The sequence below is a fragment of the Chaetodon trifascialis genome, chromosome 20, assembly GCF_039877785.1.
Source record: "Chaetodon trifascialis isolate fChaTrf1 chromosome 20, fChaTrf1.hap1, whole genome shotgun sequence".
Classification (NCBI taxonomy): domain Eukaryota; kingdom Metazoa; phylum Chordata; class Actinopteri; order Chaetodontiformes; family Chaetodontidae; genus Chaetodon; species Chaetodon trifascialis.
The window spans coordinates 24,294,778-24,321,128 of record NC_092075.1 but is presented as its reverse complement, the minus strand read 5'-3'; the positions used below and the strand labels follow the sequence as shown (position 1 = coordinate 24,321,128).

The following is a 26,351-nucleotide window of genomic DNA, read 5'->3' as shown; positions in this document are numbered from 1 at the left end:
CTCAAATAAATCACCAAGGGAGTACCAGGTCAATGCGGTTGCTGCAGGTGACCTGGGGCCTCCTGACTTGGGCAGCCCCCCGCCTATCCAGCCTGAGAGCAATGTATCTACCGGGGAAGCGGAACGAGGTAGCGGACTTCCTTTCCCGCTGCAAGCCTTCCCCAGGGGAGTGGCGGCTTCACCCGGAGGTGGTGCTCCACATCTGGGGCCTCTTTGGCAGGGTGGAGGTGGATCTCTTTGCCTCGGAAGAGACTACCCATTGTCCTCTCTGGTTCTCCTGGATGGAGGAGAGCAGCCCTCTGGGGCAGGATGCCCTGGTGCATGAGTGGCCAGAGATTCTCCTGCATGCATTCCCACCAGTCCCTCTGATTATGGCAACGCTGCAGAGGGTTCTTCAGCGGGGCCACAGACTGCTGCTGGTGGCCCCCTTCTGGCCGGGATGGATGTGTTTTCCTCTCCTGTAAAGGCTCTGTCACGGCCCACCATGGTGCCTCCCCGACAGGAAAGACCTACTGTCTCAGCTGGGGGGCCGGGTGTGGCATCCCAACCCTTGCTGTCTTCAGCTGTGGGTTTGGCCTCTGCAGGGCCCGATCTGCTGCTGAATGAGTGCATAGGCACCGTCCAGAATACTGTTCTGAACGCCAGGGCAACGTCTACCCAGGTGCAGTATGAGAACAGGTGGCGGCTGTTCTCTGGTTGGTGTTCAGGGAGGCATGAGGACCCTGTGCACTGCTCTGTGCCTACTATTTTGGAATTTTTGCCGTCCCTCCTGGATAGTGGTCGGTCCCCCTCTACCCTGAAGGTGTACGTGGCTGCCATTTCATCTCGTCATGTTCCAGTCGGTAACAACACGGTGGGATGCCACAGGTTGGTGTCCCTCTTCTTGAAGGGGGCTCTGAGACTACATCCCCCACAACTGCCAAGAGCTCCAGCATGGGACATGCCTTTGGTGCTGGATGCTCTATGCTCGCCACCCTTTGAGCCCCTGGCACAGGCAGGCCTATGGTGGTTGTCAATGAAGACTGCCTTCCTCCTTGCTATCACCTTGGCGAAACATGTTAGTGAGCTTCATGCCTTGTCGATCAGTAGTTCTTGCCTGCAGTGGAACTCAGACGGTTCAGGGGTCACCTTATGGCCAAAACCTGCATTCTTGCCTAAGGTTTTGTCAAACTCGCACCTTAATCAGCCTGTCAAGCTCGGTTTGACCTGCCAGTAGGGGAAGGGGCAAGAAGTTGGTGCTGTTGTGTCCTGTGCAGGCTCTGAGAGCCTATGTGGACAGTACTGTGGGTATATGTGGATCCTGGATGACCGCCAGAGTGTTCAGTCACTCAGAATCCTTGTGGCTTCGCAAGAAGATTCTGCAAGAACATATCCTCTGATGACACCGGAAGTTATAGCCCACCCACAGGTGACTTTGTTGGTATTACTTCTCAACCTGCACATGCGCGAGATGGAGTCATTCAGTGCTTAAGGCACCGCCTCTGGCGGTCAGCCAGGATTCATAGAACCATAGTTACATGCGTAACTGTCGATTTGTGTTGTAAAGCATTTTGAGTGGTCGGTAAGACTAGAAAAGTGCCATACAAATGCAGCCCATTTACCATTACACCAAACTATTTCATAACATTGTTTATTCCAAAGCTTGTGCACAAATGGCACTATAATAAACAAAACAACAACTACAGAACAATAAGGCATAGTAGAGATGATAGTGGCAAAATCACTGTAACCTTATTGGGAACAAATATGAAGTGGCAGTTAATAATGTATTTGAACAGTATTTGTTATATTACTTTTGTAATTTATGAAAAAATACCAAGCACTTCCTTCAGATCAAACTTCTTTAGTGGTTATTTAAATACTAAGAAAGGGAAAATATCACAAAAGAAATGAAGTATCTGGAGAAGACATGACTCAAATTTCCCAGTTTTCATCTACCAAATGCCACATTTGTGCCTGTGTTCAATTTCAGATGTAAGACCCTGGGGGATGTTAATGTTGTCACATCAGAACTGATCAAACAATACATTATTTTGCAACCATTTCAAATAGGTTCAGAATAGCTCAATAGTGTTTGCTATTTAAGAAATTCAGATTACAGGAAACACAAACACAGAGAAACATAATTATTTAAAAGCAAAACCTTTTCTCAACAATTTTCTGTGATATATGACAATAACAGATAATAATGTGAACTGTTCTTGGTACAATTATCCAAAGAATTATTTTCAGATGTAAGACCCTGGGGGATGTTAATGTTGTCACATCAGAACTGATCAAACAATACATTATTTTGCAACCATTTCAAATAGGTTCAGAATAGCTCAATAGTGTTTGCTATTTAAGACATTCAGATTACAGGAAACACAAACACAGAGAAACATAATTATTTAAAAGCAAAACCTTTTCTCAACAATTTTCTGTGATATATGACAATAACAGATAATAATGTGAACTGTTCTTGGTACAATTATCCAAAGAATTATTCAAAAACCCAAAGTCCATCTTAAGCTTGTATTTTATTACATATGTAGAGCCCTTTAAACTGTACAATAATAAAGACCAGCAACTGGAAAATTTACATTGTTCCTTTTCAACTGCAGAAGAATAAGAACACTTAAACACAATGTAACAGAATTTCAAGAGTAGTCACTTTCACAGGTTCTAATTCTGATTCCACTGTTTGTTCTTTGTGGAAATAAATTGGGGCACTTTCAGGGGTCATCAGCAGTACTGTAAACCATGATTGGTCAAGCGTGTGTTGTAACCACAATTTTCCTACTGTATGGAGTAAAAAACAAAGACAATCAAACAAAAAAACGACAAGAACAGCAGAGAAATTTGTTGGACACACCACGATGTCCAGGTCCTCATTAATTGATGAAAAGGCAACGAGCTGAAGGAGCTGGAGTCAGCAGTTAGAAACCAAAAAGTTTATCTCCAAACATACCTGTGCTCATTATGGCCAAAAAGCTGTATCTTAACTTCATCATTCCACAGTACTGCTAAGTAGAACAATGCACCACCACTCCAGAGTGTTAAATCTTCCTGAAGGTGTTTTTGCTGTCAAATGGTGGTTTTGATTTGCCTTTTTAGCAATCCAGTGAGCAGTTTTTTCCAGAAAGTTTCCTTGGTCTTTCGGGCTTCAAATTGACCTCCAACATTAACTGCCATTCCATACTTACATTATGAACTGCTGGCTAATGGCTTCCTGAAATTTTGCTATCTTCTAGTAGAGATCCATTTTCTACTCACTTAACTTTTCACAGTAAGAGAAATTTTGCATACCATTGTATGTTATATTCCCAAATTATGATATTATGATATGATATTTAGGAATTATGCTTGAGATAAAATGAAATTTTAAACATTTTTTACAGCTTTGAACTACACTGCCAAAAATAACTTTTAAATGGAACCTTTGGTCAACTTGTATACTAATCCATCACTCACTGTCTGCATTTGATGTCATTTTGATGTGTAAAAATCAAAAACACTGTCAGCAACTTGGTTCTCCTACTCTCTCACAAAACATCTAATCCTTGATATAATAGCTAACATTCAAACAAATTATCCACTTTCTAATACTGATGTTGCAAAAATAGAGATTTGATTGGTATTGACGGCATCTGTGTGCTTGAAATAAAGTAGTCAGATCATTTAAAAGCATCTGAAACCAGTGACTTTTGCAACTTTCCAAATCATACAAACCAAGATTTATGCCTATTGTAACAAAAATAGAGATTTGATTGGTATTGAAGGCGTCTGTGTGCTTGAAATAAAGTAGTCAGATCATTTAAAAACATCTGAAACCAGTGGCTTTTGCAACTTTCCAAGTCATACAATCCAAGCCTATTGTAACACAATGATTGGCCAGGTGTAGAATATATGGAAAGGTCGCTTTTCATGTGTACAAATAAGTACAACATCACAAAGGCTTCGGCACCATCTGAATGTGTATGTTATTGCCATTTGTATGATCTGTTGCATTGAGACTACAAGACATACAAAAAAAAAAAGAGTTCTTGGAGACAGATCATGGAGGCAGTCAGTGGGAGGCTATGACAGCAGGCTTTTCAGCCAGCCATCCAGGACAGATAGGAACACTTTTTCCATTGGCAACGGTCAGAGAACCCATCATACTGTTCACTACGCTCTTATGTACCCACTTTATTCAAAAGTCATGTTACAATGAGTGTCAAAGTATAACAGCATGAAAACAAGTATAAGTATGTTGTGGGTATGAAGTGTGCCTGTTTGTGGAATATGAAGTGCTAGAGCTGTAGACTGTGCAATCATTCACTGTCCAGCTCCTTGTCTACTGAGGATGGACTGTCTCTGGCTGGCAGGAGGTCGTAGTGAGAGGGGATGTGGCTGCTTCTTGGTAGATCATATGGATCTTGGCCAAACTGTAGGTGGCCATTGCTGTCTCCAGCCGGCTGGATGGTGCTCACAGTTGGCTCTGAAATGAAAGACAGGTAAGTTGGCAGTTGCTGGAATGATAAAGTATAAAGCTGTTTCCCAAACAGTCTAACATTGCAGAAAATTTGAGATGACGTTTAATTTAAAATTTCTGTGCATCCAGAGAGTTCAAGACAGGACATGTTTAGTTAGTAGACTTAGTACGGGCTACAAGCAGGTGGAAATTGCCAGCCAAGCTCTGGGACAAGCCATCCCTGTAGAATTTTTTGGCCACTTGGGCTTTACAGCTTGGATCAATTTATAAATTTATAAGTAGCAAACATGTTAGCACTCTCCTTTTAGCTCTGTTTTGGTCAGCTCCTCCTCAGAACTCCTTAGAAAAGCACGCTCCACTATGCTCACCAGCTAATTGCTAACTTCTGCTGTTCGGTGCTTAGTAGGTGAACAGTGGATTTATCAGGATTTTTTTTTCTCTGAAGATAACTGCCACTACTTCTGGAAACTTAATAATTCATGAATATGGATTAATGCAATTTTGACAAACATGATATGGTAAAAACAAGGAATTTTACAGAGCAGTTTATTTAAGAGTGATTTCTTGACCAAAAAACATTGGGCATGGTGGCTGCAGACAAAGCAGACTATCATAGAGGAATTGGGACTTGAGCTGAATACACTGGTGACTAGTTAGCTAGCTAGCTAAAATAATTCAGCAAGTAAATAAGACAGCACTGGAGCTTTGGATTTGTTTGGAGAACAAATCCAAAGCTGTTTTTTTTTTTTTTTTTATGTTTTATGTTTGAAGCTTGCTTGATTCCCTCAGCTTCCCATCTACCTAAGCTGTATTAACATATTTTCTGGTCCCCTAACATATAGTTGGCAATTAAAGGAGCTCACTATAATATTTTTCCTAAAATTTCCTTTTTGATAAGCAGCTGCACAACATGACAATAACAGAAAGATTCTTAACATTTACACTGTGATACAGTAGCTATTCCATTAATATCTGGTTCTGGGAGTCATGTGAGGAAGACCTAGGGAATGGCAATGCTTTAGATATGCTCGGGACCCCTGTGGACAATTTTTTTTTTTTTTTTTTTTATAACTTTGCTGTATTAAGTCTCCATAAATGATCACTGGTTGACACAAGTAATTGCTATTCATATCCTGTCAAAAGCTACACAGATCAATACAGGCTTGGACTAGACAGTGAACTAGGTGAAGACAAAGGTGCAGACTTGCTTGAAAATTACTGCCATTATGGAAGTTAAACCACCTAACCCTGCTAAACCTGAAGCAAGCCAGAAGGCCAACACTGAGGACCTTTTTGCAGAAATTGAAAAAATTGGCACTACTTTAAGTGGAGTGTCAAATGACCTATTAATGACTAAGTCTGACACAACAGAGCTGAGGAACACATTACATTGCATTATAAACTCAACTCAGAAAAAGGCAGAGAGTCGCATCGTTAACCTGGACCACTGCACTGCTGATGTGGCGAATGAACACAAGGGACTGACAAAGTGAGTGGAAAAACAGAGCCAAGTTTGAGACCAGAGGCCTGTAACATAAAGCTTGATTAACCTAGCCGGGCTTCCTCTTACTTATCGGGCTTCACTTAACGAGATATCCGCCCTCCGGATTTTCGGTACCATAAAGCCGGCTATCAACTCACTAATTCAATTCAGGCTTGTCCAATCTAGATCTGTGCGCGCTCACATAAAAAGGGCGGAGTTTGCTGCATGTGACCAATCGCAAACATGGAAAAATCAGCCCAAGCCGCATATTTCACTACGGAGGAGCAAACAATAATAATTAATAAATACGAGGCATACAAATCAATAATCCAGGCAAAAAGCAACACAGTTGCAGCTGCCAAACGGCGCAAGGATTGCTGGCAAAAAATCGCCGACTGTGTCAATGCGTAAGTTCGTGCCATTATAATATTACTTCCCCACTATGACTGCACTTGTATATCTGACTACAGTAACATTTGTGTGTTCCATAAATGTATGTGTGTATGAAATTTTTCGTTATGGCATGTGATTGTAGCCTTATTATTTCAGATGCAACCCGAGTGGAGCAAAGAGAACATGGGAGCAAATCAAACATAAGTATAAAATATACTTCAAAGTGGTCAGTACACTTACTATATCTTATACATGTAGCATATGTATATGTAGGCCTACATGTTGGAGGCTATATACAATACAATATACAACGGCAAACATCCCAGGGCTTAGTCTACATTATGCAAATTACACATCAACCTTGCTTACCTGCGATGTCATAAAAGCCCTCTTTGATGCATTGCGTGGGCAGGTGGCCGGGAAACACCACGAATGCATCGACAAGCTCAGTCAGGGCCCCCGCGACTTTATGAATAGCTCTACATACTGTGTTTTTCCCGAGGTTTTGGGCATCGCCAACAGAATACATAAAAGTACCTATGAATGAATGAATCAATCCATGATTTACTTAAACAAATAACTGATTAATGGCATTTTATCTGTGGCTTGCTTGTAACCCATCCAACGAGGGATTTAAAGACATCATAATAATTACAAACATCACTAAGAAATATATTACCTGTGGCAAAAAACCTCAGTGCAATGCACACTGTCTGCAGGACTGTTAGCGCGTGGTTGCGTTGCGTTACATTACTGATGTAAGGCCCCAGCAGCTGACAGATGTATTGTAACCCCTCTCCCGAAAACCTGTACCTTTCGTACAGTGATTGTTCAGACAATTCGAATGGATTACAGCGATCTCTAAATATTCTCTCGTGCCTGAGTGCTCTTCGCACAAGCTGTGCACCAAGATCCACTGGGTTCTCATAAAACGGACAGGCCATTTTCCAAGAGAACTGATTGGTCAGTAGGTGGGGCTTTTATACCTGCTGAGCTCTTATCCTGAACTTATCCTGCTCCGGAGCAGGTTAGGTGTTCAGCATAGGTTACCACGGCAACGTAGTCCGATAGAAAGTAAGCCACCTTTATGGTACCGAAAAGCCAGGGTTAAGCCTGAAGTTATCTCGCTAAGCCGTAATCCAGCTTTATGGTACAGGCCTCAGGAAACCAAAAACAGACAAAACAATCTCAGGCTAGTTGGATTAAAAGAAGGAAAGAAAGCAGGGTGTACAATGAATGACTGTATCAAGAAAATACAGTCAGACGGTCTAGGGATTGATGAGTATGAGATTGAAAGGGGCCACAGAAGTTTGGGACCAGCCAACCTCAGATTTACATCGAAGTGGAAGAGACAGTGCTACACTGACATGAAGGAAGCTGGATTTCTTTCAGAAGAATATTCAAAAATGGATATGCATGTTTAGGAGAGTGAGGATTCTACTTTGGAAGGTGTATTGAGGGCAGGGATATTAGGGTGCTGTCAGGACCAGATGGCCGACAGAGGGAGTGGAGGCTGTTGTTTACAGAATTCCCACAGACTGGAATAATAGTCTTAGGCTTGAGAGGATCACTATGCTGCTATGTTTTTTAAAAGCAGTTTCTTGTGAGTTTTTGTTTTTATTTTTTGCTTAAAAGTTGCTTTTCCAGGGTTTATCTCTTGTTCTTATTTCTATAATGGCAGAAACATGGCATGGATGTGTCATTGTAGCATAATTTACTAGCAGATATGTGATGAAAATAAAGAAATGTCATGTGAAAGCATTATACACTAGTCATATGCTGAGCACTCTGTGAAACTAAGCCTATGTTTACACTTAGGGAAAACGCATATGTTTTCATGCGGTTTGGCCTCTCGTTTACACGCGAATGGAGATTTTTTTCATGGAAAACGATCATTTTTAAGAACTCCGGCCAAAGTGGAGATTTCTGAAAACACCGGTTATGTGTTAAACGGCATTTTAGGTTCCGAAACGTCACAACATACGACTGAAAATACTTAACGTCATGTGAGCGACCTATGTTTACACTCGCAGCCATAGGTTTGGCATAGTTACGTATTTATCCGGGTTCATGCAAACGACAACATTCTTGAAAACGATGTTGTGTGCACGATGTTATTTTTGAAAACCGAGAGGCCAAATTATCCGTTTTCCAAAATACCCTGCTACGTGTAAACGTAGGCTAATGGAGCACATTAAGGTCACAAGCTAAGACTTATAATCACGTACTCTCTTATTATAACTCATAATCATGTATGCTATGGCTGTGTTTTCTTTCTGCTCTGGTTCTGCTTCTGTTTCTCTGCAGGGATGGAGTGAGGCAGGGGCAGGGCCGATCTCCTCTGAAGTGAGTGGCTTCTAGACACACCTGACTCTAATCATCCCTCATCAAGACTCTCCTTTTTTAAGCTGGCCTTCCCACACTCCTGTGCCAGATGATTCTCGCTCTTGCCCTTTGTGTCTTATCACAGAGTTATCTCCTTGTCCCTGCCACGTTCCTCCAGCTGACGCTGTAGTCTTTTCCTGTGCTTTTGGTTCGCTCACGTGAGTTGTGCTAGTCTTCACTAACGGTGAATTGTTGTTCTTTGTTTATGTGCTGAGTTTTTTCCCCCAGTGGTGATTTTTGTTTTTTTGTCTGCCTGAGCTGCAGTTTTCCCTAATGGTGTTTTTTTTTTTTTTTTGTTCCCTTCAATTTTGGTTGCTGAGTTTTTTCCCCCAGCGGTGATTTTTGTTTTTTTGCCTGCCTGTGCTGCATTTTTCCCTGACGGTGATTTTTGGTGTTGATTTTTTTTTTTTTAATCAATAAACTTTGTTAAACACTCTCTGCATTCTTGGTCCTCCCCTTTCCTCTCAACCTCAACAATGTGTTTTACTATAACTATCAATGAACTGATTGTCCATGTAACCTCACCATAATCTTAATGTAATCCAAAAGTGTGCTTAATGAAAATATTGTTCTCTATTATGCTTTTAGTGTGCTTAATGAAAATATTGTTCTTTATTATGCTTTATTATTCTTTTATTATTATTATTATTATTTAAAAAAAAAACATCATCGACAACGTTGATTATGAAATAATGGTGTAATTTGAAACAGAAAGTGAGAAAATAAAAAAAGGCATGACCCAAGGATGACCTCATGCTGGCAAAGCAGCAAACAGGGAACACAGGGGAAAACCAAGGAAGAACAGCTGACTTAGGAAAACACCTAGGGGAGACTCTAGAGGCGTGGATAACCACATAACCAAACTGTATAAAACACAGAAAACCAGACATTTCAGATCAGAACTCTTCTAGTGTGCCTGTGCGCATTTTGAACAAGTTCTCTTTTCTTGCCTGGCATTAAAGTCTTTGCTACCCAGAATCCTGACTCCTGCTGATTTTCATTGAACACCATCAAGAAGCTTTGTCTGAACAATTGAACACAACAGAAATTTTTGATTTTGGGCCATGTGGCTTGAGACTTCGGTTCCAATACACCACATTATATTATGTTAGGAAAGGATACAAGAATTAAACCAAAGATATGCTAGTATACATTCTACAATAATGGGTAGTAGATATATTAACAAAGAGTTGTGTATTGTTACAACAATTTCAAGATAATGGTGGATGCATCATGTAAAGGCAGTTATTAATAGAGTGCAATATAGGGGTGATAGCAATAGCGTGACATGCTCTGGTAGAATTACACATGGATCTAAATGCTGAAAAATGAATGTGGGAAGAAAGAAATTTGACATACAGATCAAAGATTTCTAGAAGCATGTTGTTGCTAAGACTAAGGACTTTCGGACATTAAATCAATTTTAGACATAAATACCAGGGCCCGTATTCACACATTCTAAGATTATTCTTAGAATTTTCCCCTGGTAAGATAAAAGTTATTCATCTTAGGTAATTGCAGCACGTACCAGCGCTTCTCACACTTGTCGCTCTTGCGTAAAAAGAGAGGGAACGACGCATTGCTCTGCTGGGCAATGCGCTCCCAAGGCTGCCTCTTCCCTTGGGCTGTGATCACGGGACATAATTTCCCTCTTAATACTGTTTTATTTTCATCCACAAGCTGTGCCAACAGCAGGCACTGCTCTTGTGTCCAGTTCGGCTTTCTTGTTCGCTTTTTATCCATTTCGTACATTGTTTTGCTCATTCTGCCAAATCAAACCGCTTTTTATAAGGATGCCAGCAATCACAGGAATTGCAGCTGAGTCTGCGTCCACCATTAATATCAAATACATTAAGTAGTAAAATTAGCAGCAAATCAATATAACCGGCATTTGAATGATGTACATTCAAACATTTTGAAGCTGTGTCACAATTAATTTAATTTTGCTGAGTTTCATCATCATGACATAAGATTAAAGTCACGATTACACATTTCTTAATACAGTCCAAGTTATATGATCAGTTGATTTTACTGTCCATTCATTACTAAGAGCGTAGAGCGTATTTTTTCGTTTCCTTATTCACAAAGCTTCTTAGAGTCCTCTAAGACTGTAAGACCTAACAGCCTTAAAATTCCTAGCAAGGAATCTCAGCTTAGGGCGGCATGTTGGTGCAGCAGGTAGTGCGCGTGCCTCACAGCAAGAAGGTCGCTGGTTCAATCCCTGGGTCAGGCAGGGCCTTTCTGTGTGAAGTTTGCATGTTCTTGCAAAGGTCTTCCTGTGCATGCGTGGGTTCTCGCATGCACAGGTCTTCCTGTGCATGCGTGGGTTCTCGCACACACAGGTCTTCCTGTGCATGCGTGGGTTTTCTCTGGGCACTCCGGCTTCCCACAGACCAAAAACATGCTCATTAGGTTAATTGGTGACTCTAAATTGTCCTTAGGTATGAGTGTGAGCGTGAATGGTTGTGTGGTTCTGTGTGTTGCCCTGCAATCGACTGGCGACCGATTATGCCTCTCGCCCATTGACAGCTGGGATAGGCTCCAGCCCCCCTGCAACCCCGAAAGGGATAGTCGGTACAGAAAGGGATAGTCGGTACAGAAAATGGATGGATGGATGGAATCTCAGTTTAAGAGTGATTCAGGAAGTGTCTGAGAGCAACTCTGAGCAAGGAGGGTACAGAAACTTTTTTCTTAGCCAGGAGGTGTGGTTGACCCCATTGCTAGCTATGATGCAGTCTTCTAAAAGCTGTGATTGGTTGTTACAAAAAGGGAAAAAGACAAAAAAAAAAAAAATAGAAAAAGCGCTCCGTGCTCCCAGTACTGAATAGACAGTAAAATCAACCGATCATATAATTTGGACTGGACAAGAAAGCCAAACTGATCACAAGAGCAGTGCCTGCTGTTGGCACAGCCACGTGGATGAAAATAAAACAGTATTAAGAGGGAAATTGGGTCCTGGGATCACAGCCCAAGGGAAGAGGCAGACTTGGGAGCACATTGCCCGGCAGATCAATGTGTTGTTCCCTCTCCTTTTATGCACGAGCGACGAGTGTGAAAAGTGCTGGTACCTGCTGGAATTCCAAGCGAGAGTGGAGATTGGTTGTGACAGTCATCACTGCTACACTGTTGCATTTTACCTGTGGCCAGGTATCGCTATGTTGTGATGTCTTTCATCTCAGGTGTTATTGCGTTACTGTGCTGGGTGGGACAAGTAAGCTCATCCCTGATGAGGTCAACCACAAACATTATCCCTGCACGATCTAGCCAGTAGCGTGTTATTAAATCGCTGTCATTTAACGTACAGAGAATATCTCTCCTTCCTCTTAGTCTTTCCACCATCTCTTCTGTTTAAGACACTAAGGCTTCTTAAAAGACCTTTTCCCTCCTCCTAACAGTTTTTCACCTTAGGAGCTCTCTTAAGACCTAAGACGTTTTGTGAATAACTTTTATCTTGCCAAGGGAAAATTCTAAGAAAAATCTTATCTTTTCTAAGAATGACATCACTAAGAGCTACTTTTAGCCTTAGGATGCTTTGTGAATACGGGCCCTGGGTGTTAAAATCAAAAGTGAGCTTAGCTAACTAAAGTGAGCAATGTTATTTTGTTATCTTACCTTAAAATAGAGAGAAAATCATTGATGTTTTTATTTCCTCATACCTGGAATACTGTAATGTTGTCTTAACATGCCCCAGTGCTTGAGATGTAGCTCAACTGTGCAGAGCTCCGCAGTCAGATTTCTAGTCCAAACATCCATGCGCTGGTACTAATTTTCTTTTATTATCCATTTTGAAACCATAATCCTCAATTACATGCCTTTACATGGCCAGGCACCAGCATACATGAGTGAACTAAAAACTCCTTACTATCCAAAAAGGCCCCTTAGATTTGCTGAGTTGGGCCTACTAGCTGTTTCAGAACACAGGTTAAAATCAAAGGGTGATCAAGCCTTAGCTGCACTGGCATCTCAGTTTGGGACAGTCTTCAAATTATTATTGGATCTGCTGAAATTGATTCTGCTTTTAAATCCTGATACATTTTGACAGACCTGCCTTTTTTTGTCTGACAATAATAATAATATACAATAGACCTCTGTTAGGGAACCACCTGATTTTAACTTTATTGTGATAGTTTCACTCGGTCTACATTTTGGATGATTTCTTTATAAAATTGTTTATACAGTTTGGTGTATTTTGATTTTCTAGTGTTTTTTCTTTTCTTTGATTTCTTTAATGCTGTCTATGGAAAGCACTGTGATCATAGCTTGAAAAGTGGTATACAAATAAAATTATTGCTATATTATTATCATTATCCAGTTTTGGTATCAATGTGATGTGAAGTACATTTATTTCTCAGATATTTATTTCAATAAATTTCACAAAATTAAAACATTCACATCTGGTTACTTTATCTATGAACATGCTCTCAGTTTAATTTCCAGAAAAGTTACTCTAGTACATCTTGGTATATATCAATATTCTGGTGTGAAATTACCTATACTATAATACTGAGATTTTACTCCTATTGCCAGTGAATTAGATATTCATAATACACCATATAATTAATGCAACAAAAGCATTCTGCACTGTAAAGAATTCACAATGAAAAACATAAAATGTAAGCTTAACATCCTCACCAACTTCATAGACATTCCGGTTATTGGTGGAGCTGCTGTTGCTGATCTCAGCATATGGTGAATCCCGTCTGGCCGGTGATTTCATTTCAACATAGCCGCAATCTGTGTTTTTGGCTATCAGCAGGGGAGGGTCCTTTATTGTAGCGTAGGGGTTTTCAGAGCTAAGGGAACAGGAGCTGGCATGATAGAGTGTACCCTTCACCAGATCTGGATGGCATAGAAAGAGGAGCCAGTGAGAGGTGAATTCCAGCATTAAACTGAGCAGGTTAGCATTTATTTATATAATTCTAGGACCTACTGTGTAAGGATTTCCCAATGTATCTTCTGTCAACTCCACATGCTCCTGGTGTGAAGAAAATTTTAAATAAGGATGGTCTGTGAATGGTGGAATGACTATTGTGACAAGATTAGGTTTTAGAGAAAGTCTGCCTTTCAAAGTAATCCACACTAATTAAAATGCAAGTGCCAGTAAGATGTTTCAGATAGCTACACATCACCACACACAAGCACAGGGATTGTGGGCTGCAAGTTAATGTTGCTTGTGCTGACAATAAATATATAACTATAAATAAAACTATAAAGTATTTCCTCCTATTAGCAGTGTGTATCATCATTTCAGTGTCATTGTGAGTTCTCTTACTTTAGCAATGCACCTAGGACCTTGAAAGACTCTTTTAACTGTGCTAATCTCTTTGACCAGACAGCTAAAACACTGCAAAGAGAGATAACTCTTTGTGCTTTCAATCACACACTTTGTTTCTTTGTCATTTCATTTGAAAATAGTTTTTTTAATTCATTCGAATACTGATATCAATGAGACAATTAAATCAGCCAAAGAACTAGGGTCATCAGGTCTACCAGAGATATATATGTGTTATCTGTGTCCTCTGCATTTAACATTATGATGATTGATTCTGTTCTTTTCTTGCTCCCAGAGGAAGCATGCATAAAAATTGAATAGGCCAGAATGGTTCTTGAGGAAAACCATATTCAGTATCAAGTGTCTATGACACAAAATCACATAAACAAAAATAGAAACAAAAAATCTTCAGTTATATCATCAGTTGTTCATGTGGACTAGTGGGATAAAGATTCATTGCCATTTAAAGCCAACAATCCACAAAGATACCAACTTGCAGCATTAATGCTGCTGAGTACTCTACAGTGCATTCCATGTCTCACCCAGTTCACTGAAGCAGTTGGCTTGTTTCCAGTCTGCAGACAGTGTGCCAGTGTGATCAACCAGAGGTGCCCTTTTTCTATGATCCACATTCTTCAAGTTCACAAACAGCTGGTTGCTTTTAATCTGAAAACAGGGGCAAACATCAGTTGTTAGAACATACATTAATAGACATATTCCATATTTAATTCTTACTTTGCCATTTGTTTGCCCCCGTAGAGTCTCAAAAAGTCCACATCCATACCTTTCCATATGGACCATTGTTAACATGTGGGGAGCTGATGCACTGGGTGAGAGTATGGTAGCTTGGGTTAGAGAAGTAGTTGCTGGGGTGGGCCTCACATGTTGGTGGGTGAGCATCTGAGAAATGACAAGATGAAAAGATCTCTTACAAGAATGCACTGAATGAGTGAGCATCTCAATGTGTGATGTCATACAAACCAGGAATCAAATGGGTCAGAATCAGAATTAGCTTTAGTGGTCATATATGTGTATACATACTGTTCATACTCTTACACAGTGTTTTTAAGTTGCTCTCAATGCACTTACACACAATTCCAAAAACAGGGAGATAGAAATGGACATACAGCTTATTAAGATCCCAAGTCACCTCTGTACATGAAGTACTAGGCCAGCTCTCCACTTAAAGGGTCCGATTCCCAGTCCTATAGAGTTTTACCCGAATATGCTATGACTGAGAACTATTTAAGGTGGTGTCAAGGAGACATGTCTAGTTTCCAACTACCTGCATCTGGGTACCTAACCTGCTCCCTCTGATACTAAACCTGAATGAATTGTCTTTGAGTCAGGATCATCATATCAGCCACACCAATTAATGGCGACTCTCCTCTAAATGATCTGGGCTATTGATATGGGTGCTAGGATGAAATTTAGTGGCTGGGGATAGCCCCAAGGGTCTGTTAATTTCTTTAGGCCAGAGTAATCTTGAGGGAACCTTTAAAACATGTTAGTCACACAAGGGACTACATTTTACTACCATCAGAGAACTATAAAAATAAAGGATCGTCCAACACTTCCATATTAATTTTAACTTATGTTATTTATTTGCAGTTTGTACACACACACACACACACACACACACACACACACACACACACACACACACACACACACACACACACACATATATTAGTGCTGTCAAAAATATTGCGTTAATACAAATTAATTTTTAATGGCGTCATTTTTTTTTTATTGTGAGATTAACGTTCTTTGTGACCTAGTGAACTTGTAGTTTTTTATAAGCTGTGGCCACTGCTAGTAATGTTAGGAAAACTACAGGATCCAACTGTAAACTGGAAACAAAACAAAAATAGGCACGTCTGAATGGAGAAGAAGAGAAGAAGAGCATTATAGTCTGACTGCTTATATGTTCAAAGGAAACTTAAGAAAGGAAAGTTTAAGCCATGGTTTAACGACACTATAGCATGAGTCTTAGTTTACAATGATGTGCACTTTGTAACTTTATCTTGTATCACCCTGTTTTGATCCCTTAGAAAGGGTTGTTGAAGGGGCTTTTTTGTAACGAAGTATTTTTTTTTTTTTATCACCTGTTTATTGACATTGTTAAATTGTGTGAGATTTTGCTTCAAATGTGAATGACTGCTCAAAGTGACAATGTTAGTGTGAAATATAACACTACACGTTGTTGTTTTTCATAAAATAAAAACAAAGCAAGCCTATCCACTTTTCCATGTTGATAAGAGTATTAAAATGATAATTAATAGGACATGTAGAATAGATAAAAATGTGCGATTAATTTGCGATTAATCGCGAGTTAACTATGACATTCATGAGATCGCAATTAAATATTTTAATTGACTGACAGCACTAATATATATAATCTCTTTCATTTAAATCTCTTAGTGAATATTAATCAAAGATCAATTTGTAGATAAATCAACAATTTGAGCATATAGCTCTATTAAAAACATTAATCATCTAATTGAGAGAGGATGAGAGATTGGTTATCTGGCCAGTGCAATCTGTCTCTTCCTGCACAAGAGTGGAAACCTGTGACGTGTGTGCACGAAACAGAACCCAGGAGCGGAAACGGAAAAGGTAGAACAAAGATTTATTTTCAACAGGGGCAGGGAGTGCACAAACAAGTACAAAAAAATCCAAAAGGGCTGGAGAGTGCTGGGCTGTGTGGGAGACGGGAGGCACTGGAAAAGAAGAGGAGAGACACGAGTTAGACACAAATTCAGCAGTTGTCACGAGAGAGGGAATATCAACTTTTCACAAGAAAAAACCAAGCCAGCAGATACCAAGCAAGCTATCAGGATACTCTGGCGCCGAGGAGTGTCTCTGCAGGCCTTAAGAAGGGACACTGATGGTAAAGCAGGAACAGGTGTGTTCAATCACTTCTCAGCGCAGCAGGGGGGAAGGGTGCCTCAGGAAGAGCAGGTGACAAGTTAGCCCACAACAACCCAGCCAGGAACCAGTGTCACCAAAATAAAAGTCCATGAACCTACCAAAATAACAGCCCAAAGCATACAAACCACAACAGTACCCCCCCCCTCAACGAACGCCTCCAGGCGTTCTACCAGGCTTGTCAGGATGAGCAGCATAGAAGTCCCGGAGAAGAGAATTGTCCAAAATCAGGCCCCTGGAAATCCACGACCGCTCCTCGGGACCATACCCCTTCCAGTCCACAAGGTACTGGAACCCCCGACCCCGGGGGCGGACGTCCAGAATCCGAGACACCGTGAAAGCAGGGTGACCGTCGACCAACCGGGGGGGTGGCGGGGCGACGGCTGGAGGGGAGAGCTCACTGGTGTGGACAGGCTTCAGCAGCGACACGTGAAACGAAGGGTGAATCTTCATAGACTCAGGCAACTTGAGTCTCACAACAGAAGGATTAATGACCCGTAGGATCTCAAATGCGTGGAGAGAGCTTACGTGACTCGACGTCCAGGGGAAGGTCACGCGACGACAACCACACCTTCTGGCCCGGACGATACTCAGGAGCAGTAGAACGGTGAGTGTCGGCAAGCCACTTGTTCTTCTCTGCAGTACGCAGGAGCGCCGCCCTGGCGGATTTCCACACCTCTCGCAACCTCCTCAAATGCTCACTGACCGAAGGGATGGCTACTGTCGACTCCTGCTCGGGGAAAAGGGGTGGTTGGTAGCCCAAGCAGCACATGAATGGAGACATACCTGTGGCTGAGCACACGAGGGAGTTATGAGTGTACTCAATCCAAGGCAGCTGTGAACTCCAAGAAACCGGATGATGGGCGGCAACGCAACGCAGGGCAGCCTCCAGACTCTGGTTGGCCCGCTCTGTCTGGCCGTTAGTCTGGGGGTGATAACCAGAGGAGAGACTAGCGGTGGCCCCCACAGCCCTGCAGAACTCTCGCCAGACTTGAGAGGCAAACTGGGGACCCCGGTCAGACACCACATCGAGAGGGAGACCATGCAACTTGAATACATGGACAGAGAGGAGGTGAGCAGTCTCTAGGGCAGAAGGTAACTTAGGGAGGGGCACGTAATGAACTGACTTGGAAAAACGATCAATGATTGTGAGAATTACTGTGTTACCTTCAGACGGGGGTAGTCCGGTCACAAAATCCAGGGCGATGTGGGACCAGGGACGACTAGGCACGGGTAATGGGCGTAACAGTCCCGCTGGGGGCTGATGAGATGTCTTATCACGGGCACAGACAGAGCAGGCGGCGACGAATTCCCGTGTGTCCCGGTACATCTGAGGCCACCAGAAACTCTGGCGGAGGAATGCAAGGGTCCTGTGGAAGTGACGAGTGAGCCCACTGGAGGACCTGGGACCGGACAGAATCCGGAACAAACCTCCGGTTGGGGGGTCCTGTACCGGGATCTGGCTGCTGTACTTGAGCCTCCTTGACGATGGACTCGATCTCCCAGGATGCCATGCCTACAAAGCAGGAAGGAGGGAGGATGAGATCAGGACTCTCCGAGTCCAAGGGAGGGGCGTGAAGCCGTGACAAGGCGTCTGGCTTTGTGTTACGTGAACCTGGGCGGTAGGACAGGGTAAAATTGAAACGGCTCAGGAACAGCGCCCATCTGGCCTGGCGGGAATTAAGCCTCTTGGCGGAACGAAGATAGGCCAAATTCTTGTGATCTGTCCATATCAGAAAAGGAACAGAAGTGCCCTCCAGCCAGTGCCTCCACTCTTGCAAAGCCCACACCACAGCCAGCAACTCTCTGTTACCCACGTCGTAATTCCTCTCTGCTTGAGACAGACGACGGGAAAAAAAAGCACAGGGGTGAAGTTTGTTAGTTTGAGGATCTCTTTGCGACAACACAGCACCAGGTCCCGTGTCGGAGGCATCCACCTCCACCACAAACTGCAGAGAGGAGTCAGGGTGCTTTAGGACGGGGGCTGAGGTGAATAACTCCTTAAGCCGGGTGAAGGCTTGCTGAGCCTCCAGAGACCACCGGAAGGGGGAGGTAGTGGATGTGAGTTTGGTCAGGGGGGCTGCCACCTTGCTGTAGTCCCTAATGAACCTCCTGTAGAAATTGGCAAAACCGAGGAATCTCTGGAGCTCCTTGCGGGTGGTAGGGATGGGCCAATCGGTAACTGCTTGAATCTTAGCTGGGTCTGGTTGAAGTTGGCCCAAGTTCTCAAGAAGCCTCTGGAGAACAAGACGAACATGCTGTCTGTGTTCTTCCAGGGTGCGGGAAAAAATCAAAATGTCATCAAGGTAAACAAACACAAACCTGTTTAGCATGTCACGCAGCACATCATTGATGAGGGCCTGGAAAACCGGGGGGGGCATTAGTGAGTCCAAATGGCAAGTATTCAAAATGGCCCAGGGGGGTGTTGAAAGCTGTTTTCCACTCATCCCCCTCTTTAATCCGGATGAGATGGTAGGCGTTCCTGAGGTCGAGCTTGGTGAAGATGGTAGCGGAACACAGGGGCTCGAAAGAGGGGTCGATGAGGGCGAGAGAGTACTTATCCTTGATGGTGATGTCGTTTAGACCACGAAAGTCAATACAGGGGCATAGGGAGGAGTCTTTCTTTTTCACAAAAAAGAAACCTGCCCCCAAGGGCGAGGACGAGGGGCGGATGATACCCGAAGCCAGTGAGTCTTGGATGTAGGACTCCATAGCCTTCTTCTCCGGGCGAGACAGGTTGTACAGACGACTGGAGGGAAGGGGCACTCCCGGGAGGAGGTCTATAGAGCAATCATAGGGACGATGTGGGGGAAGGGAAAGGGCTAGCTCTTTACTAAACACCGGAGCCAGGTCGTGATACTCGGACGGAACTGAGGAGAGGGGAGGCGGAGGAACCACAGGAGGGCGTGTGGCGAAGGGGTTGGCCAGAGTATTCTGTGACGTGTGTGCACGAAACAGAACCCAGGAGCGGAAACGGAAAAGGTAGAACAAAGATTTATTTTCAACAGGGGCAGGGAGTGCACAAACAAGTACAAAAAAATCCAAAAGGGCTGGAGAGTGCTGGGCTGTGTGGTAGACGGGAGGCACTGGAAAAGAAGAGGAGAGACACGAGTTAGACACAAATTCAGCAGTTGTCACGAGAGAGGGAATATCAACTTTTCACAAGAAAAAACCAAGCCAGCAGATACCACGCAAGCTATCAGGATACTCTGGCGCTGAGGAGTGTCTCTGCAGGCCTTAAGAAGGGACACTGATGTAAAGCAGGAACAGGTGTGTTCAATCACTCCTCAGCGCAGCAGGGGGGAAGGGTGCCTCAGGAAGAGCAGGTGACAAGTTAGCCCACAACAACCCAGCCAGGAACCAGTGTCACCAAAATAAAAGTCCATGAACCTACCAAAATAACAGCCCAAAGCATACAAACCACAACAGAAACCCACGAATTGACTGTAGTTTTTCTAAGTCCTCCTTTCTGCTGTCAGGCTCCTCATATTCTCCTTCTCATGAGTTGGCTTGAAGTTGAAGACAGTAAGGAAGAAGAGCCCTGTTTTCTACTATTTTATATGCCTGTCTCTTAATCCCTCCTTTATTGCACACATCCTTTTACACACAACATGTTAGACCAGTGCATGTGCCACTTTTACGTATGCATGTCCTTTTGGTAATTTTCCACTAAGCTTAGGCCACTGGTCACAGTCTTCTTCTGGCTCTCAACAAAGGCGAATGCTTTTTCTCTCGCTCCCTCCCTGACTCAACACTCAGACTCAAGCGATATGTGAGCTCCGTCACAACAGGATGCGATTCTGGATCAAAATCGCAGGCTGGATGCGATTCCTGAACTCCTTTGCAGGATGGATGCCAACTTGGAGAAGTTGTCAGCTCGGCTCGGCTGAAATAAAGCCACCGGGAGACTCAGAGAGACTCAAAGACAGACGGAAAATTGCTGTGTCGGCCTGAACCAAAACAGCTGTTATCTTCACTGGCTCCCTGAGATAACCGGCCTGAATTATCATTTAAACGCTAAACATGTAGTTGCTGCTAGTGCCGCTAGTGCTACCGTGAGCTCACTCCGCCAACCCACACTTGCTGAGTTAGGAAAACGAATGAGCAAAGCCACGACAGAAAAACTGACAAACTCAATCGTAAAGTGGGTTGCTGCTGATTGCAGGCCGATTTCAATCGTGGAAGACGAGGGCCTAAAAGAGGCGTTTCAGATAGCGTCATCTGACTCTAATTTCCAGCTACTACCGAGAACTACAGTGATGAAAAGAATTCACCAGCTGTAATGTGAATGTCAGTGAATTGTAATGTCCTAGAATTCAAATTCTTTATTTGGGGACCTTTAGCAGATATGAGATTAAAATGTGATTAATTAGATTAATTAATTACAAATCCTGTAATTAATTAGATTAATTTTTTTAATCGCCTGACAGCACTAATATACACACACACACACACACACACACACACACACACACACACACACACACACAGTACCAGTACCACACATTGTGGAGGCCAGGTCATGTGACACACCACTCCATTGCTCTCTTTCTTGGTCAAATGGCCCTTACATTGCCTGGAGGTGTGTTTGGGTCATTGTCCTGTTGAAAAACAAATGATGGTCCCACTAAGTGTAAACCAGATGTCGCTGCAGAATGCTGTGGTAGCCACACTGGCTAAGTGTGCCTTGAATTGTGAATAAATCACCAACAGTGTCACCAGCAAAGCACTGCTACAATATCACACCTCCTCCTCCATGCTTCACAATGGGAACCACACATGTAGAAACCATCTGCTCACCTTTTCTGCATCTCACAAAGACATGGTGGGTGGAGCCAAAAATCTGACATTTGTACTCATCAGACCAACAGACAGACAACCGACAGATTTCTACTGGTCTAATGTCCATTCCTTGTGTTTCTTGGCCGGAGGCAATTCTCTTCTTCTTCTCCTTCTTCACCCTCACAAGTGGTTTCTTTGCAGCAATTTGACCATGAAGGCTTGATTCACGAAGTCTCCTCTGAACAGTTGATGATAAGATGTGTCTGCTATCTGAACTCTGTGAATCATTTATGTGGGCTCTAATCTGAGGTGCTGTTAATTTGCGGTTTCTGAGGCTGGTAACTTATACTTATACTCTGCAGCAGAAGTAGCTCTTGGTCTTCCTTTGCTGTGGAGGTCCTCAGGAGAGCCAGTTTCATCATAGCGTTTGATGGTCTTTGTGACTGCACTTTAGGATTTCTGCATTTCTCTTTACTAAGGTGAGTGTTTCTTGCCATAATATGGATTAGAGCAGTAGTCAAAAAGGGCTATTCACTGTATAGACCTTTATACCAACTTACCTCTGCACAGCACAACTGATGGGTCTCAAACACATTACGAAGGCAATAAAGTCCAGAAACCAACTCTTGACAAGGCACACCCGTTAATTAAAAACCATTTCAGGTGACTACCTCATGAAGCTTATTGAGAGAATGCCAAGAGTGTGGCCACTGAGCTTATGAGCTTAGAGTGTCACAGAGTGTCATCAGCAGGTTGCAACAGAGATATAGAAAGACTGGAAGAATCACAAAAAGGCACAGAAGTGGACGTCCTTTGGCCGCATCCCACACTGATGACCACTTCATTGTGAATACTGCCCTGCGGAACTGGATGATGAATGGCACTCCATGCACATGTAAGGGAGGTGAGAGGCACCCAAGTGTCATGTCAGGCCACCAACCATTTACATCAGCGTGGTCTGCGTGCTAGACAACCTGCAAGGGTACCTGACCACGCCACCAGGCATTGGCATCATCGTCTTGCATGGGCTAGGGAGCATTTATGCTGGACAAGGAACCAGTGGGCCTCAGTGCTGTTCTCTGATGAAAGTCAATTCACATTGAGCAGAAATGATGGCCACCAACAATGTTATAGACGTCAAGGAGAGTGCTTTGCATCAGCCACTGTTGTCATCTGATGAGCCTTTGGTGGTGGTGGTGGTGTTACAGTGCGGGAAGGTGTGTCTACTCAATACAGTACTGTCCTACACTTTGTGAATGGTACAGTGACAAGCCCATACTACCTGGATAACATTATTAATCCAGTGATTGCACCCCTCCATGAACAACACAGGCCTAATTTCACTTAAGCATGGCGTGTGCAGTTCCCCTCTGTAACTATGCATGTTGTGTGTATGATCAATGGAGGATTCTTCTTCTTCTTCTAATTTCATCTTCATTGATGACAATGCTCCAGCATTCGAGGTCGCATCATTAGGGAACAGCTGCTGGAGACTGGGGTACCTCAAATTCAGATTCAGATTCAGATTCAGATTCAGATTCAGATTCCTTTATTGATCCCCGAGGGGAAATTGTTTTTTGTAACAGTGCTCCATACAAGATAGAATTATAGAATTAGAATAAAATTAGAAAGAAATATATATAAAGGCAATATAAAAAAACAGAATATTAATACTAAGGATATATGTAAATAACAAATATACAACACAATAAAATGTACAACAATAAAACAAATATATATACTGAGCAATTGGATGTGCAAAAAATTGAAGTTGGATGTGCAAAATTGAAATGGAAAATATATATTAGAATTACTATATATACTGAACATTGAATGTGCAAAATTGAATTGGGTGTGCAAAAATTTAAATTGTAAAATATACATCAGAACAGACAGTGAAAGTCAAAGTCCAAGGGCCATTCAGAGGGAGGAGTTGTGTAGGTGGCCACAGGCAGGAATGATTTCCGGTAGCTTCAGTCCTGTGTTTTGGTGGTATGAGTCTTTCGCCGAACGTGCTCCTGTGCCTGGCCAGCACATCATGAAGTGGGTGTGAGACGTTGTCCATGATAGTCCATAGCTTATTCAGCATCCTCCTCTCTGACACCACCGTAAGAGTCACACTCCATCCTCACGACGTCACTGGCCTTGTGGTTCAGTTTGTTGAGTCTGTTGGCATCTGCCATCCTCAGCCTGCTGCCCCACCACGCAACAGCATAGCATTTGCCACCACAGACTCATAAAAAATCCTGAGCATAGTCCGGCAGATGTTGAAGGACCTCAGTTGTCTCAGAAAATAGTGGCAACTCTGGTCCTTCCTGTAGAGAAGTGTGTTCTTTGCCCAGTCCAGTTTATTGTTAATGTGTACCCCCAGGTACTTGTAATCCTCCACAATGTCCACACCAACCCCCTGGATGAAAACAGGGGTCACAGGTGCCTCGGCTCTCCTCGGGTCCACTACCAGTTCTTTAGTCTTTGCCACATTTAGTTGCAAATGGTTCTGCTTACACCATGTGACAAAGTTGTCCACAATAGCCCTGTACTCATCCTCATCGCCCTTGCTGATACATCCAACTAATGCAAAGTCATCAGAAAACTTCTGAAGATGGCAGGTCTCTGTGCAATAGTTGAAGTCTGTGGTGTAGAGGGTGAAGAGGAAGGGAGAGAGAACAGTTCCCTGTGGGGCCCCAGTGTTGCTGACCACTGTGGTCTGCCAGTCAGGTAGTCCACAATCCAGGACACTTGGGGGGCGTCCACCTGCATCGTTATCAGCTGGTCACCCAGTAGAGCTGGACAAATGGTGTTGAATGCCCTGGAGAAGTCAAAAAACATGATCCTCACAGTGCTCGCCGGCTTGTCCAGTTGGGCGTAGATACGGTTGAGCAGGTAGATGATGGCGTCCTCAACTCCAAGTTGGGGCTGATAGGCAAACTGGAGGGGGTCCAACAGTGGCTTGACCATGGGCCGGAGCTGCTCCAGGACGAGTCTCTCCAGAGTTTTCATAATGTGGGAGGTCAGTGCCACAGGTCTGTAGTCCTTTGAGGTCCTGAGCCATGATGTCTTTGGCACAGGGACGAGGCACGACATCTTCCACAGCATGGGGACCCTCTGGAGACTTAGGCTCATGTTGAAGACATGTTGAAGAACTCCACACAGCTGGGGGGCACAGGCTTTGAGCACCCTAGGGCTGACGCCATCAGGGCCTGGAGCTTTGTTAGAGTGGAGTCTCATCAGCTGTCTTCTCACCTGGTCAGCAGTAAAGCACACTGTGGAGGTGACAGGTGGGGTAGGTGTGGTGTAGTCCTCTGGTTGGTGAGTGAAGTTAGTCTGGCAGTCTGAGGAGGTGTGAGGAGAGCTCACACAGGAAGATGGGGGGGGGGGGGGGGGGTAGAAGGAGAAGGAGGGAGGAGTGGGGAGTGGATGATGATGGTTGTCCAGGACAGACAGCAGAGGAGTCAGAGGGAGGATGAGCGACCTCATGTTGCCCATGATGAGAGAAGGGAGACACGACTTATATCTCCTCTTCTCAATAAGCCTCTGTTGTCTCGACCCAGCTCTTTTCCTCTGCTGTTTCTGTCCTCCCCTGCATCCTCTGTGTGTTTTTCTCCAGATTTCAGCGGGGATCTCTGTTGTTCTGACCAACAAGCTGGCCAGCCTCAGCGTGATCAGCTGATCTCTGGAGTAAACAATGCGCTGCACATCGGTGCTGTGTCCCAGTGAGAGTAATAGTTTCAAAGTGAAAAAACAAACCAGAACTCTCTGAGCCAACATGTTTGGAGAGGGCACAGCTTCAAAATGATAGTCATAAAGTTGCAGAAATTTAATAAAAATTAGAGCAAAAGGATTTGTAAAACTAAGAAAAAGAAACAGAAGCAACTGCGACAGGCTGCATGCACAGTCGCCGCACACGCACTAAACCAAATGGAGTGGCCTGCACTTTCCCCAGACCTGAATTCCATAGAAAACCTATGGGATCAGCTGCATCACTGTGTAGAGGCTTGTGACTCTGTACCCAAGAACCTCAATGACCTGGCTGCCCTTCAAGAAGAGTGGGATGCCATGCCTCAGCAAACAATAAGTCGACTTGTGAACAGCAAGAGGCGTTGTTGTCAAGCTGTAATTGATGCTCAAGGGTACATGACAATGTTATGGGGAACATCTTGTTTAACACTCTAACATCCTGTTTTGTGCTCTGGCATACAAAAACATCTTGTCACTGTGATAGAAGGCCTGACTCTTAGCCCTGAGTCATAAATATCATGTCCCCAGAGACAATCAGTAGTGGCAAACAAGATGTTCATGGCACCTCTCCTCCTTATTTACGATGTCTGCCAATATTATCTTCACACCTGACACAACACACAGACACACATATGGATTACTTATCACATGGTTAGAGGCTAGTACTTGAAGATGTCTAGAATGTCCTGAACTGATTAATGTACGGGGCTGGTCAATCCCAACTCCTTAAATGTGAACGATTGTCTGTGAACGGCGCTCATTCTGGCTGAGATCCTGAGGGAGCTCTGTCAGTCTGAGTCCAGCGCTGCATCGCTTTACCTGTGCGTCTCTTAGCGCAGTGCGACGAGTGAATAAGGCGAATATGTATGGTACTCACAATACTCGGGATCTGTCAGTCAGTCAGTCAGTCA

The 26,351-nt window shown here is 43.4% G+C and overlaps 1 protein-coding gene across 1 annotated transcript in view; it reads right to left on the bottom strand.

The window, feature by feature from the left end:
- Positions 1–1,619: 1,619 nt before the first annotated feature.
- Positions 1,620–26,351, bottom strand: part of megf10 (multiple EGF-like-domains 10) — a 144,936-nt gene continuing 120,204 nt past the window's right edge. Inside the window, exons 21-25 of the mRNA XM_070988485.1 lie at positions 14,774–14,889; positions 14,532–14,655; positions 13,648–13,692; positions 13,350–13,556; positions 1,620–4,462 (exon numbers count right to left, since the gene is read on the bottom strand). Of these exons, the coding sequence (XP_070844586.1) occupies positions 4,296–4,462; positions 13,350–13,556; positions 13,648–13,692; positions 14,532–14,655; positions 14,774–14,889 (659 nt within the window). The 3' untranslated portion in view covers positions 1,620–4,295. The remainder of the gene's footprint in view (positions 4,463–13,349; positions 13,557–13,647; positions 13,693–14,531; positions 14,656–14,773; positions 14,890–26,351) is intronic.